The sequence below is a fragment of the Quercus suber genome, unplaced genomic scaffold (genome assembly GCF_002906115.3).
Source record: "Quercus suber isolate HL8 unplaced genomic scaffold, Cork oak 2.0 scaffold_225, whole genome shotgun sequence".
Taxonomy (NCBI): Eukaryota; Viridiplantae; Streptophyta; class Magnoliopsida; order Fagales; family Fagaceae; genus Quercus; species Quercus suber.
In genome coordinates, this window is record NW_027069683.1 from 482,438 (window position 1) to 497,646 (window position 15,209).

General features: G+C 34.2%; 3 protein-coding genes across 8 annotated transcripts in view; 1 reads left to right on the forward strand and 2 right to left on the reverse strand.

The window, feature by feature from the left end:
* Positions 1-2,676: 2,676 nt before the first annotated feature.
* On the forward strand, positions 2,677-6,782 carry LOC111990977 (uncharacterized). Of its 3 annotated transcripts, none has more exons than XM_065780110.1 (7): positions 2,677-2,776; positions 3,338-3,514; positions 3,774-3,865; positions 4,310-4,477; positions 5,424-5,534; positions 6,135-6,201; positions 6,274-6,782. In XM_065780110.1, the coding sequence occupies exons 2-7, from the start codon at positions 3,394-3,396 to the stop codon at positions 6,564-6,566; spliced, it is 852 nt and encodes a 283-aa protein (XP_065636182.1). In that variant the 5' UTR covers positions 2,677-2,776; positions 3,338-3,393; the 3' UTR covers positions 6,567-6,782. The 3 variants fall into 3 exon arrangements, with proteins under 3 accessions (XP_065636182.1, XP_023878523.2, XP_065636183.1); XM_024022755.2 differs by having other exon boundaries at positions 3,783-3,865; XM_065780111.1 differs by lacking the exon at positions 2,677-2,776 and adding an exon at positions 2,835-2,849.
* Positions 6,783-7,846: 1,064 nt separating this feature from the next.
* Positions 7,847-13,253, reverse strand: LOC112012018 (dihydroneopterin aldolase 2). 2 transcript variants are annotated; one of them, XM_065780116.1, is made up of 6 exons: positions 12,904-13,253; positions 12,221-12,491; positions 12,014-12,096; positions 9,922-9,994; positions 8,756-8,960; positions 7,847-8,199 (listed from the first exon to the last, which is right to left on the reverse strand). In XM_065780116.1, exons 4-6 carry the CDS (start codon positions 9,938-9,940, stop codon positions 7,995-7,997), a joined length of 429 nt encoding a protein of 142 aa, XP_065636188.1. In that variant the 5' UTR covers positions 9,941-9,994; positions 12,014-12,096; positions 12,221-12,491; positions 12,904-13,253; the 3' UTR covers positions 7,847-7,994. The 2 variants fall into 2 exon arrangements, with proteins under 2 accessions (XP_065636188.1, XP_023900144.2); XM_024044376.2 differs by lacking the exons at positions 12,014-12,096; positions 12,221-12,491; positions 12,904-13,253 and having other exon boundaries at positions 9,922-10,127.
* Positions 13,254-13,377: 124 nt separating this feature from the next.
* The window catches only part of LOC112012536 (ubiquitin carboxyl-terminal hydrolase 8-like), a 28,894-nt gene continuing 27,062 nt past the window's right edge, over positions 13,378-15,209 (reverse strand). For all 3 annotated transcript variants that reach the window (XM_065780112.1, XM_065780115.1, XM_065780114.1), the window contains one exon: positions 13,378-13,843. In XM_065780112.1, the coding sequence (XP_065636184.1) occupies positions 13,727-13,843 (117 nt within the window). In that variant the 3' untranslated portion in view covers positions 13,378-13,726. The remainder of the gene's footprint in view (positions 13,844-15,209) is intronic.

The following is a 15,209-nucleotide window of genomic DNA, read 5'->3' on the forward strand; positions in this document are numbered from 1 at the left end:
CCAAGTTCAAACTATATGCATCAATAATGATAAGCGCGAAAATGATGAAACCAGGCAAGTCAAACAGGTATTTATACTCTCCCTTAATTTCTCCAAATGAAACCGCTTGCTCATAAAGGCAGAAGATCATGCCGTTGAAGGTGGGAAACGTGGTGCCGCCAAAAATTTAATGTGGGCACCCATTAATTCTCGAAACGCTAAAAACGCGCATCGGGCAGTCAAGAAGCCGCCAGCATCAGCATAAACTGAAGTGAGGCCATTCGTCCAATGGATCCGCATGTATCAAACCCTCCTCCCCGTTCGAGGGAACGTGCAGCAGAGTTTTGAGGGGCTATTGTGGGGTCCGTGGGCCTGATAGCCTCGGCCCATCTTATAGCGGGCCCAAGGCCCATGCCGAGGAGCGCAACTATTTCTGAGGAGAAGGAGGGAAGCCTATTCTCCTGGATCCACGCCGAGGATACCTTGTCCTCGGCCTGACAAAAGTGATTTCAGGGAGTGGCTAACCCCAAAGTAAGCTGTCACCTCGCATTTAATGCACTCAACTAACCCTCTTGGCCGCATTAATGGGGAGGTAACCCCTTGGCAGGATAAAGTTGGTCAGAGTGAGCCACTTGAGTACCGATAAGGCCTCTGATGGGATGGACGACCAGAAGAAAGGCGAATAGACAATCAACAGATGGAAGCAAGAGATAGGAAGATGAAAACTATAAAAGAAGAGCTAGTAAAGCCAAGAGGGGGGGGGGGGGAAAAAAAAAAAAACCTTGAGGGCCCAAACTTAACGCCCAGTCCAGGGAGGGTCCAGGCAGCCATAATGATAAACTGATAAGGGATAAACAAAGTTACAAAACCAGCCAGGTAGGGCCCAAATAAACAAAGTTATCTTAAGTTCTTAACAAATAAAATGGAGTGCCCTGTGCCTGTGCCTGTGCCCAAATATTTATAATTTTATACCTGATTCCTGAGGTGAGGTGAGCAGTTGAGACTTGAGAGAGGCGGAGAGCAGAGCATCAGAGAGAGGCTGAGGCGGTCCAGCTGGAGACTGAACAGTGGAGACTAGAGACAATTGCCTAACTCGCCTAAGGGCCGGCCCTGGGTAAATATCACTTTCTTATGGTACTGACTTTGAGCTGATTACTCATTCCTTTTCCAGGTTTAGATTTAGGAAGGAGTTTAATTGCTTTGGGCTTTTGATTGTTCAGAGAAGTTGTTGATAGTACTTTTAAATTTTTGAGAAGCTTGAAATCTGTGTGAGAAAGTGCATATTTTTGTGAATGTAAGAACAAACTCAGTTTATAAACCCTTGTGGGTTTAAGGGTTAGGAGGGTTTATGTTCAGAAATGCACAACTTTTGTTTTGTATTGTTTTTTTAATGTAAACTATGTTTCTTCAAATGGGTTGGTCCTAAAATGAACTATTTGATTTGAACTGAAATGTAGTCTATTATGGACCAACATTCAATTGGGTTATTGAAAATTTGGATATTTTTTTGTAAAAAATTGAACGACTAGTGTTTTGTGCATTGTTGTGCTCTTGATTTTGACGGTCTAATTGTGCTACTTTTTCCTTGTAGATAATTTGATATTCTTCTAGCCGAAGATTTTGTTAGTTGAATTAGCTTTTGTGGTCATGGTGGGCTGGCAGAGACACATACACCTTGTACTTAGTCGTGTTGGGAAAAGAGTGGAACATAGTTACAATTTATCTGCCAACTTTTCTTCTTCTCGCTTGGAATCTTCTTTTTCACCAGGTTAGTCTTAAATTTTTTTGGGTGGATTTTTTTTTTTTTTTTTTTATTATTATTATTATTATTATTATTATTATTATAGAGAGAGAGAGAGAGAGAGAGAGAGAGAGAGAGAGAGAGAATTTAATTAATTAATTAATTAATTTTTCAATTGTTAGATTTATAGTAATAACCAAGTCATATATATTTATGTGAAGCTTTTCTGTATATTGTACAAATTACATTTTAGTGATTATAATGAATAATACTAATAAAATTGATATCAATAATGGTTTTTGATAGCTCAATTGATTAAGTCTCAACTTGGTTGAGAAGGATTATTTTACAATTAAAACTCCTCTCGAGAGGCAAACAAGTAGCTCATTGCACAAAGGAAGCAAAGAATGTGATTGATTTTTCGTAGGAAGCACCATGCTATCTTAATAGCTAGCTTAAGATGTAGCAATCATAGCTATAAAAAATAAAAATAAATAAAAGCTCTTTTGGTCTTTGTTCACTGAATAAAAGACATGAATTATATTCTCGCCTACACAAAAATGAAATCAATCAAGATTTTGATATGATGGTAAAAAAAATTGTCATGAAATAACAACCATAAGTTTAAATCTAATTATATCTATAAAAATAAAATGGTATCAACAATTAATGAAAATATACAAGAAAATCATTTTGTCTTAATACTAATTAAGAAAATGAAAATTGAGATAGAAGACTCAAGAATATATTTTTAGTACTTTCCCAAATATCAATTGTTTAAAGACAGATAATAATAAAAAATACTATTAAATTTTACAAGATAAAGCTTTAAAATTTTTGGCTCAATTTACAATTGCTAGTCCTCTCCAATATTTGTTGCGTTGGGTTTCATTATTATATGGCCGGCCCAGACGGACCCGTCAATAAGCCCATTTATGGTTGGGTTTCCGGGTCGTTCAAACCCACCCATTCTGCCTGGAACCTTTAGACTTAGCAGTTTTTCATTCTTTGCGAAAGTTCAGGAGGACTGTTCAGGGTTCACTGCTGATCATTCAGGTAAATCTCACGTGCTCACTCTCTATTTGGTTCTTGGGAAACCCCAGGAAAATAAGGAAAAGAAAATTACTGGGTAAATATCACTTTCTTATGGTACTGACTTTGAGTGAGTTTGAGCTGATTACTCATTCCTTTTCCAGGTTTAGATTTAGGAAAGAGCTTAATTGCTTTTGGCTTTTGATTTTTCAGAGAAGTTGTTGATAGTACTTTTAAATTTTTGAGAAGCTTGAAATCTGTGTGAGAAAGTGCATATTTTTGTGAACGTAAGAACAAACTCAGTTTATAAACCCTTGTGGGTTTAAGGGTTAGGAGGGTTTATGTTCAGAAATGCACAACTTTTGTTTCGTACTGTTTTTTTAATGTAAACTATGTTTCTCCAAATGGGTTGGTCCTAAAATGAACTATTTGATTTGAACTGAAATGTTAGTCTATTATGGACCAACATTTCAATTGGGTTATTGAAAATTTGGATATTTTTTGTAAAAAATTGAATGACTAGTGTTTTGTGCATTGTTGTGCTCTTGATTTTGACTGTCTGATTGTGCTACTTTTTCCTTGTAGATAATTTGATATTCTTCTAGCAGAAGATTTTGTTAGTTGAGTTAGCTTTTGTGGTCATGGTGGGCTGGCAGAGACACATACACTTTGTACTTAGTCGTGTTGGGAAAAGAGTGGAACATAGTTACAATTTATCTGCCAACTTTTCTTCTTCTCGCTTGGAATCTTCCTTTTCACCAGGTTAGTCTCAGATTTTCCTGGGTGGAAATTTTTTTTTGTCATATATGAAGTTTAAATTGAAATTTGAACCTTTAGTAACGAAAAATGTTTAAGTAGAATTTTTCTTTTTTCAATGTTGCAACTGTCATTTACAACCAAGTTGTGTGCTTGAAATCTCTTTTCCTGTTGTTGTTGTCTTCGGAATCATATTTATTTCAATGGCTGTCAGTGTTTTTTGGCATATTACAACTCAAATGTGAGGACTGAATAGCACAGGCAGCTTTTGCAGGTGAATTAACTTATCTTCAGAGACTATGGAGACCCCCTTCTGCAAACATCTCAAGTCCCTTTTATCAGTATTTTCAACAATTGGTATTGCTAACTTATCCTTGCCTTATTGTTTCCCCCTGAATCTTGAACATTTTCCTTTTTGAGTGCCTCACTTGTCCTCTAGTTTAGTAAAGTTCTTGTTTTTATCGTATGTAGCATGAATATTTTATAAGAGAAGCTGTGTACCATGGCACACCTCCAACACACCTGGGCATATATTGTAAAACATTTGCGTTGTCTAGAATTCTAAAGTAAATTTTGTCACAATGTGTGTGTACCTGAGGCGCTTCCTACTTGATGGGACCAATCTTGAACAATACCTCTGAATTTGTTGTTCATTGTATTGGCAATTCTTTTTATCAGTGGAAATTATTAGGCTCAAGAAGAGTTGATGCCAAACATTCTCCTTCAACTTAATTGATTGTATGTTTGTGTTTGTATATACTTTTTACGATCATTATTAATTTAAATCTCTTACTGATCCAGGGAATTTCCAGTTCGAGGAAGTTACTAGCAGAATCATCTGAGGAAAAAGCCATTCCATCTCCATTGACTCCTGTATTGGCAATAAATAGTGGAAAAAACGAAGACCAGAACCAGAAAGTTGTCTCTAAGCCTTCAAAAGTTCAAGCTATATTGAAGGGCATTAAACAGGTATGAGGTACCACATTTTTTTGCATCAGTCAGTCTCTTCTGGGAATATTTATGGGACAATTGAATATCTAATTCATTTTGGTTTCAGTCTTATGTGATTATTAGAGCCATTGAAATTATCATATTGCTTTTGATTCAGTCTTTCCGATAAATACTTATCAGGATAGAAACAAATAATTATTTTTGTACCTTATAATTGGTGGATAAAGTAATCTAAATGTAACACGATGGCTTTGAGCATTCAAATGCTGCACAATTTTATGATTCAGTTACCGTGAATGCCTAAACATCTCCCATTGTAATGAGAGAGGGGGTTTAGAACAACTTACTAAGATTTACTTGTAAAAAAACAACTTACTAAGATTTCATCGTAAGATCTGGCCCAATTACACTCCACGTTGATGTCACCAAGCCAAAGCCCTGGGACACTTTGCAAGATATGTTATTCCCATATTGAGATATGGTAGCATTTATTTGTTGTTTTGGTCAATACTAAAGCCCTGGTTTAGCATATGAAGTAACAGACCTATGACTATGAACATTCTTATACATGACATCTTTCTTGCTTCTTCTTTTTTAACTGATATTACTGTAAGAATTCAGAGAACAAAAGGGAGATGCATTTAAATAAGGGGAACAAAAAATCAAAGAAATAATTGGGTTAAAACCTATGAAAATGTAAGTAATCCCTATTACTGCATCATAGTCAGCTGCTAATTATCCTAGCAGTTGAAATTTTATTATTTCATTTTTAACCAAACTTTAGTTGCTTGAAAAGGATGATATAAAAGTTTATGTGTGTGTTGAATCAGATTTTTGTTAGTGCAGTTTAGACATTAAACATAAAGGATTTCTTGGAATGGACCATTGAATATGTGTTTACTCAGTTGCACCTGAATGGCTTCTGTTTAAGTTTGATATGCCCCTTAACTTAATGCATTTTCAGAGTCCAAAAAAGGTCAATTTGGTTGCTGCATTAGTTCGTGGGATGCGAGTTGAGGATGCACTGTTGCAGTTGCAAGTAACAGTAAAGCGAGCAGCAAAAACTGTGTATCAGGTTATACAAGCACTCTATCAACATTACCAATTAGAAAGGGTTATAGTATCTTCATTCATAAATCTCTGTCTCACTCTTTTTCTGTTTTTTATTTGTTATTGTGCATTTTCTGGTACCAGGATCTGGACTTAGTTTTCCTTGTAATTCTTTCTTTAAGGTGTCACTTAGTTTTCCTTGTAATTCTTTCTTAAAGATGTCATGCAAATAGTTGTTTATCATCATATAAATGATTTAGCACATACCAATGAGCTCTACCCTGACTGGCACCTCCTAACCTACTAAGTGCTACCTGGAGAGTGAGGTTGTGAGCACTGAGTTCAAGACCGATCAAATGCATGTGTAACTCACTAAAAAAAAATAAAAAATAAAAAAGATTTAGTACTTGGGTTTTTTTGCTTGATTTAGTACTGGGGTTTTGAAATTACATAAACCTATTTGATTTATGTCATAATGCTTATGACTTTCACAAGATAATATCCTGAAACTTGGTACCTGAGTCTTGAAGGTGTGTTAGAGGTACCATAGAAGGAGGAACCTTTTTTTTTTTTCTTTAAATGAATTGCCAATTTACATTACGTGATAAGAATTTGTTATCTGCAGGTTATCCACTCAGCCCGAGCAAATGCAACTCATAACCATGGATTGGATCTAGACCGTCTCCTTGTTGGTAAATGATGCAAGTGAAATTTCTCTCTTCATTTTATTTTAGCTTGCTTATTTTGCACTCTCTTTCATACAGCTGAGGCATTTGTTGGGAAGGGGTTCTATAGAAAAAGAGTTTCCTATCATGCTAAAGGAAAATGTGGAGTCAAAGAGAGACCTGAGTGCCGACTAACAGTGGTAGTGAGGGAGATGACTGCTGAAGAGGAGGCCGAGATAGCTAGACTCAGAGTCCACAACTTCCGCAAGCTTACTAAGCGAGAAAGGCGGCTTGTACCTCATAAGCTTATTGAGACGACTTCTATCTGGAATCGCAAAGGCAAAGGCAAAGGCAAAGCCAACAGTCATGAACCGAGTGGTATGGCTACATGAACCAGCTTTACTAACATGTGCCACAATCTAAAAGAAAGTTCTGTAGATGTGTTGAGAGAAGAGTCTTCCTATGTCTGCATTTCAGTGGAAATTGTCTTGTAGAAGTGTTGAAGCAAACTTTTTGCAGTCAGATAATATTTACATTGAAACATTTTTATTTTAATTGTGTCCTGTTTCAAGAATGAAAGTTTAAATCTACCAAGCCCTTTGATACTACTTCTGAGTTTTTATCTCTCATTTTCTGTTGCTTGGGCTAATACAGTTCTTGTTCGTGTAAACCAATAATTGGATACCAGTTGACTGGGTCCATAAAGCTTGGCTGAAATTGCAATTGGGTATCACATGAAAGCTGTGATAACTTTTAAGAGAATTGTATGAAATACGATTGTGGTCCTTAAACTATAAATAATAGAAGACTTAATTTAATTATTTGTTCCAGTTTAGTGCTTGGAAGTTTAAAAATGCTTCAACATGACTCTTATTATATCTGATATGGCTATTATTCGAATTATAATTGTTAATGTAGTAGACTATTTTTTGTATAGATCTTTTTTCACACGACTTTATAATGTTAACACATGTATTCAATTAAAAAAAAAAAACCTATCATATTAGCAATTACACATTCTTTATAAGCCAGGTTGTGCTAAACTGAAAAGCCATCAATATTGGGGCTCTTCTTCTGAAGCTTCCTAGAACAGCCCGGCCAAACATCGTGAGCCCATGGACACCTCCACAGGTTATGATCCACTGCATCCACCTCCTGCCTACAAATTTCTCATAATGCATCGTTGGTTATCTTTCTACGGCACAATTAAGTCTAGACAGTTAAAATATTTCGGCAATCATTTTTTTTACCCCATTGAGGGAGATTTGGACTTGATTCTCTCCTTGAAGAAGACTAAACGATGTTATTGAGCTACAAGGTTTTTTTTTTTCCATATTTTGGCAATCTTAATTGAGCATCTTTTCTCTTTCTTTTTTTTTTCTTTTTCTTTTTTTTTTATACGGGATATGTGTCTTTTCTATGCTGTATGCAAATGATAATGAGTTATAATTAACTGCATACCAGTACAATACCAATTTTCATTCATGTAAAGCGCAATCCCGTTAAAAACTAGATACATTTCCCAATCCCACGTACATATGATCTCTTATAGAAAACTGATCCAAATGTTGGTGCCAGGAACTGCTAGACAAGGGACTAGATAAATTCCAAGGTGGAGGCCAAGTAAACAAAGAATGAAAGAAAACACATAAAATTTAGGTAAGCACTAAGAAAGAACTGCAACCTCATAAATCAATTGCTAGCACCAATTCAAACTCGGCAAGAAATTACAAGCAACACATGCAACATCCCCCTCTATTTTTTTAGGTCTCAAAAAAGGGAGTGGGGGGAGAAAGGAAAAATGTGTATAAATAATGAGTTCAGTTTGATGCATCTACACTTCTATATCTGAGAATCTCAATACCCAAGTAGTCAACAGAACCAGGAACAGTAACATGAGGCTTTCCAACTTTTACACGAATTGCAGAGATCTGGGGGTGCTTTGTAAAAGTGGCAGACGCAATGCGTTGAGCCACTGACTCTAGAAGATTCTGAGCAGGCCCTTCAATAATTTCTTCAACTATTCTGCATTTCACCAATTCAAACTATCAAATGTGATCTCGTATCAAACAAAGCATGCATAATGTCACAGCCTAAACCAATTAAAGGTTTATTGCATGGAAAACTACAACCCCAAAGCACCAATAAATTAACGTTCCAATACATTTGAGGGTTTTTGCTTTGATGGAAAAAAAAATCCCCTATAGTTTCTCTTGGTGGTTCGTTTTCTCATTTTTTGGACCCTTTTGGGTTTGAGGCATGACACATTACATACAGATAGCTCATAGAATGAAAAGATTCATCATAGGTTACAATTACTAATATCTATTAAACCACCTATATTATGCAGGTTAGTTTTGTTAGATATTTGCTAATCATATACGATCTCAGCCTTATTATTGCAGTTTCCATAAAAATTTACATTTAGTGGGAATAATTAGGAAGTTGGTTTCTTTGAATTACGAAAATTAAGATGAAACTCTTCCAATCAAAGCAAATTAAAAAAGAAAAAGAAAAATGAGAGAGTATGACAAGTTACGGTTCAAGGTATTATAAATGAAGGTGTAGAATTATGGCTTACCGGTAAATATCAGTATAACTAATAGTATCTGACAAGCAATCAGATTTACCAGCCTGCCGAAGGTCCAACCAGGCATCAACATCCACCAAGAACTTCTGACCCAGCGTCCTTTCCTCTGGCTTCACCCCATGATACCCATGGAACTTCAACCCCCTCAATATGAGTTTGTCTCCCTTTGCTATTGCAACAACATCCATCCTTGCTCCTATCAGAGTCATTATTCATTACTCATTAGGCATACACTTGAAAGGGTGGAATGGAATGATGACTTGAAGCACCAAACTAAACATGTATAATTCAGGGGGACTACATAGATGCTTAAAAAAAAAAAGAAAAAAAAAAGTGATTTCCTATAACAACACTGATTTCTTATGATCAAACATTATAACATCGGTAAAAAAAGCATTCAATTACACATTCTTTTGATGCAATTCGACATCTATAGTCTTAACATCACAGTTCATATATGTATTGGTTTCATCAATCTGTTCATATGTATCATAGAAGAGGTAAAATTCAACCTATAATTGTTTATAACTATGACTCACCAAAATCGACAGCACCATAACATCAATATCTAAAAGAAGTTAATCCTGAATCATGGTATACCTCACATAGAACATTCCAAACTTAAAAAATAAAAATCTATGAAATATATTTTATCAAGGGAACTTGATTCACAGGGAGAATAAAAGACCCTACAGTGTTAGAAAAAACGAAATTACGAAATTTAAAAAAAAAAAAATCACAAAAGAAAATTTCATTTTGCCAAATGGAAGCACATCAAACTAAACATGAACTATGAACTTCAACATAGAAACACCTCTGAGACAGCACTTTGCATGAAAGAACCGAACTTTCAATTATCAAACCAAACTGTTCTGACACCCATATAAAGTTAAGAATTCTAAACACTCTTTTCTTTAAATTCTTTCTCTTTTTTTATACCCTAATGACACCCTGAAGCTAAATGTTCCCAAAGCAATAAATATTTTCCCCAAAAAAAAAAAAAACTATCAAGAATTCACAAGACTACACTCACTCTAACAACTAGAACAAGCAAAAAATCACAACTTTGTAAACGGAGATTCGCATCAAATGTGAAGGAAGCAATTCAATAAAATTAAAAATTTTAAAAATCCAAGAAACTATGAAAGAAATTTTACCGCTACTGGGTTTTTGCATGACTAAAAATTCTCGCGATAACTGCTAAAGCGGGCGCTGGAAAATTTTGCAGTGCTGAGAAAGTGAGAGAAACAGTTATAGACCAATCTATGTTATAAAAAAGGTAACTAGAGGATTACATTTGTTCCAAATATGTACAATTGATATTAAACACATTCACGAATTCTTGAAACTGGTGGATACACAAAATGTTAACTTTGATTAATGCATAATGACACATATCATATTCTGTAACTCCTTTCATCTATTTGGTATAATATTCATTTATTTGCTATGATATTGTTGCCTGTCAAAAAACTTTTCTATGTGTCAACAATAAATAACCATTCATTTTTTTTAGAAGAAAATAATCATTCATTTATGAGTGAAGTATTCAAAAGTAATTCATTTAAGAGTGATTTAATATATTATTTAATGTTAATAACCATTTTTTGTCATGTTTACTATCAAAACATTAAATATATTTTATTATAAACATTTTTGTCATAATTATATTTCCTAATTACAATAAAAGTTTAGGAATACATTAATTTCCTAATTATTATAAACATTTTTGTCATAATTATGATTAAATTTTAGCAATCCATTAATTTCTTTCCATTTAAACCAAAAAATTGCTTCCAAATTCCTATTTTTGTTCACAACATTTTGTATAGTTTTGAAGTACGTATAATTAGATCACCACCCACCCTTGGTATGATGGTCACTCCACAAGTATAAGTGTTTGTAAGGTGTGGAGAGTAAGGACTAGGTTCAAGTCTTCAAAAGTAAGTTTCACACACATATATACTTAAATTAAAATATGCATGTGTCAAAAAAAATTAAAATATGCATCAAATACATTTTATAATTCTTACATAAGCTAAATATGGTCATTATTATATTTTCTTAACTTTAAAAAAATTCTTTAGTAAAAAATGCAAATTGTTCATGTTTATGTGTTTTATTCTAGGAAAAAAGTATTATTTTACTTCTAGACTTAAATTTTGTTATTGTGATGCAATAAATTACAAATTAAGTTTGTTAATTATCGTTTTGAAATATTTTATTCTTGAATTATCTTACTCATTCAAAATAGTACTCCATCTTTTAAATGATAAGGTTCTTTAAATGAAGAAGAAGAAGAAGAAAAAAAAAAAAGTCGTCTAGTTGTCTTAAAATAAAAAAAAATAAAAAAAATTTAAACTAAAAATTCAATATGCTATAGAATTCTTATATTTAAAAAAGAAATAATTCTTTTTTTATGGAGAAAAATAATTCTTATTGAAAGTGGTATCACATTTAATATAAAAACTAACAAAACCTTCATTGTTGCCATGAGTAATAAATACTTGCATCAAAATTAAGAAATTGGTTTAACACGACACAAGATTACCTTATTAAAACTCAAAAGTATAAAAAGTTTTGTATATACCTTATTCTTATTATATGGAAATTATGTTTGAAAATTCTTCAAATTTAGTGACATTAAACTAAAATGTACTTATTACTTAGCAGACTTTGTTTGTCATTGGGGACTTGGAAGGTGGTCAAGTGGTTGATGCAAATAATTTATTGGCTCAGTGCTACCATTCAACACTAGAGCTCAACTTTCGATTTAGTTGGGAAGTATACCGCTTCCATAAACGTATAATAGTCATTGATGTTTATATAGATCTCTATACATTTGCATGAGAATGGTTGGAAATGATTAATATTCATTGAAGAGAGCCCATTTGATCTTAAAGCCATACCTCTTGCTGGCTACATGATCTACTAGTACCCTTCAAAGTGCCAGAGCCCATTGTTTGTTTCACCGTCACATGGACTTGGATACAGAATTATGAGTAAGAGAAGTCAATTTAATTCAGGCTTAGGTCCGGACGATTAAAATTCACATTTTTATTGACCAAGGCCATTGGTCCCAAGCCTACAATCTACAAACATCAGCTTCATGCTTAAAGACAAACATAAATGTGGTCTTACCTATTACTACTACATTAATTTCTACTTCATTTATTATTAGGATCCAAGCTTTAGTAAGAATGTCTTTGACAGGCCCGCAAGAAAAGTTTTTGGATGACAAAATCTTACCTACGAACATTAATTTGGAGATTTTTGAAGAGCATGAGGTCCACACCGACAGTGATTCTAACCTTATTTCAACCTGGTGTCTCCTAGAAGTCCAAAACAATGGTGGTTATTAATACAACAAGACTTGTTGATACCGTTTAGCAAGGGGCATCAGAATTCAACATCATAAATATTAAATAAGACACCGCATGCATACTCTTCTCTAACCTGATGCAGACCATGTTTGTGATCAAACTGGAGAGCTCTAATCAATACACTAAAGCCATGACTTGAAGGAGAGAATCTCCATACAGAGCATTCATTCACCTTCTGAGAAACCACCCGCACCTCCAACACTCCATCAAGATTGAGCTTGAATAGGAGGTTGCCCCTTCGCACAAACTAGACTCCTTGCTGTCAATTTTGTTGCTTGTGATTTGATAAAATCAGTTGCACATCTTTCTGCTCAACTAGATTTTCGAGTTCCATTCCTATGAAACTAGAGCAAAGTTATTTATGTTAATATTAATCAAATTCAATTGGATGCTTTTTAGGGTAGGAATTAAATGAACTTGAAGGGGTTTAGAAACCTCAATGTTTTATAATTCCTCCAATTTGGAATGGAAGAGATTCAATTATAATGAATTTTTAGACAAAATTCAATTTACATCCTTTTTAAAGCTGTGCTTGTTTTGGCGTAACAGTGTTAAGGTAGGTTGACAAGCTACAATATTACAGAATCAAACCCTTTCCCAAGTCTAAAAGCCCATCTCTAAAATCAATTCTATACATTTTCTGGTCAGCCTTTCCCATCAATAATGACGAAAGGTGTTTGTTTATGTACAGTCTTATCAGCCTTTCCCTCCAGTAAACAAACAATGAACATTCATTTGAGTCTGCAGGAGACTTACTTGGAAAGTTACCCCCATCAAGTCATCACATGGCTTGCATTGTTGCGCTTATCGCCGGCACATGAATTTGGTTCACCATAGCAAGGTTAATGTGAAATGTAGCTTCGAAGTAGAAAGCCCCCAACAGCTTCACAAGGATAATTTGCTGTAACTTCTATAGCTTGGTGTACAGTGCCAAGACTTCAATTGTCAACCCATGATACTAAATATTTTTAAACTATTATAATTTAAACAAATGCAGGAAACAAAATATGTTTCCTGCATTGTTGTGCTTATCGCCGGCACATGTATTTGGTTCACCGTAGCAAGGTTAATGTGAAATGTAGCTTCGAAGTAGAAAGCCCCTAACAGCTTCACAGGATGATTTGCTGTAACTTCTATAGCTTGGTGTACAGTGCAAGACTTCAATTGTCAACCCATTATACTAAATATTTTTAAACTACTATAATTTAAACAAATGCAGCAAACAAAATATGTACCCAATAAATTTTATTAAGTGATATACTTGTGGGGAAGCTCTTCCATCTTAAAATTGATGGGTCTGTCAAGAATTCCCTCTGTATGAACTATGAAGCATATGTACATTTAACGACAAAGAGGTTGAAATATTCTACCCTAGTCCAATGGCGCCCATTTGAAGCTGTACAGTAAAATCCTTTGTCCTTTGTTCATTTTCTCTATGTGCATCCTCTCCAATTCCAAGCTGTAAGCAAAATGAGGATGCTCCCAAAAATAACTACAAAATGGTTTGGGGGAAAAAGAAGAAGGTAATGCTTGCCCGATCCTGTTTTGCAAATTGTTGCAACTGTACAACTATGTTGGATTATACATCTGGGACTCTCCTGTAGAAAAGAACATAAGCAGCAGAGGTCTTTATCCTGTCCTCACTGACAGGATTAACCTTCTCATCATCAAACTCATACCACATTCCATATCCAAGCTGCATAGGAACAAAGAGAATTAGAGAACCTATAGCATATAGAAATCATGAGAATAATACAAAAGATATAAAGATGTTCCTGCAAGCAATGTAAAATCTAAGTGCTTTACAGAATTGTTGAGTTAAAAATCCCCAGATTCTCACTAATTTTTAGCTTGTATCTTTATTTTATGACATTTAAGCCACTCCCATTTCAAGTTCACAAAAATCAACAAAGTCAAAATTGTAAGGGGATATACATGTGATGGAAGGGGTACAAGATGGGTTACCATTCCTACAAAAATGAAACATTAAAGAAAAGACTACATATATATATACACACTCACACAACCTTCATACAGATACCAACAAATTAATTCAGCAATTATGTAGGAAGATTAACCACAACACTACCAGGAAACCATACGTTTAGCACACTAATTATACATCATATGATATGTTATCAATGCATTTTCAATTTAATTATAGGCTAAAATGCAAAATTTACCCTCTAAGTTTCTTCAGAATTCATTTTAGTCCTCTAACTTTGCTTTCATTCATTTTAGTCCCCTAAGTTTCAGATTTATTCAATTAAGGACTTTTGTTAAGAAATTTGGAAAAAAAAAAATCTGAAAAATATTCTTCAATCATTAATTGAATTTTTTTAATTTAAAAAACTTGAAGAAAAATTTAAAAAATTGGAAAATTCACCATAACATATAACAAAAGTTGATGAAAAAGTCTTAATTGAATAAACTTATATCAACAACTAAGAAAATTAACTTGTGTTTCTCTGTGTTTAGACGTGGGGTTTTCTCTCTAATTTCTTTTACACAATAGAATTAGTGTGTCCCTTCCACGAAGGTGCTTTAGTATCCTAGGAGTAACATTGTTATTCCTAGGCTTGTTGGGTTATTTTTTGGGGGTTTGGGAAACAGTTTTGAGCGAGTGTGAGGATGGATGATTTGGCTCAATCATGGAATCGGCTTACTCTTTCAGATAGAGAGGGGCCAGGTGGTTGTTTACTTGACGATGATAAAGTTGAGAATTTCTCCATTGTTGCAAAGTTTTTAACCAAACAAGCCATCAACATGGAGATTATAGCTAAGACCTATACCCCGCTATGGAGAGCCAGAAATGGTTTTAAGATTCAGAGTTTTGGAGACCACAAAATTCTTTTCACCTTCGACAACAAGAAGGATGTGAATAGAATTTTAGAAGGCGAACCATGGAGTTTTGACAAACACCTAGTGATAATGAGTCGATATGAAAATGAGTCCCCACTGAAAGATATAAAATTTGAGAAGTCTAAGCTATGGGTTCAGGTACATGGAATTCTGATTAAATATATGACAATTGAGACGGCAAAGAAAATTTGTAGTGCATT

Excerpts from the sequence above, each read along its gene's own strand:
- LOC112012018 (XM_065780116.1), bottom strand. Across the intron at positions 8,200-8,755 it reads AGTTATACTGATATTTACCG|AATAGTTGAAGAAATTATTG; the intron begins GTAAGCCATAAT and ends GGTGAAATGCAG.
- LOC111990977 (XM_065780110.1), top strand. The coding sequence starts at position 3,394 with ATGGTGGGCTGGCAGAGACACATACACTTTGTACTTAGTCGTGTTGGG. Across the intron at positions 3,515-3,773 it reads GGAATCTTCCTTTTCACCAG|CTTTTGCAGGTGAATTAACT; the intron begins GTTAGTCTCAGA and ends TAGCACAGGCAG. Across the intron at positions 4,478-5,423 it reads TATTGAAGGGCATTAAACAG|AGTCCAAAAAAGGTCAATTT; the intron begins GTATGAGGTACC and ends ATGCATTTTCAG.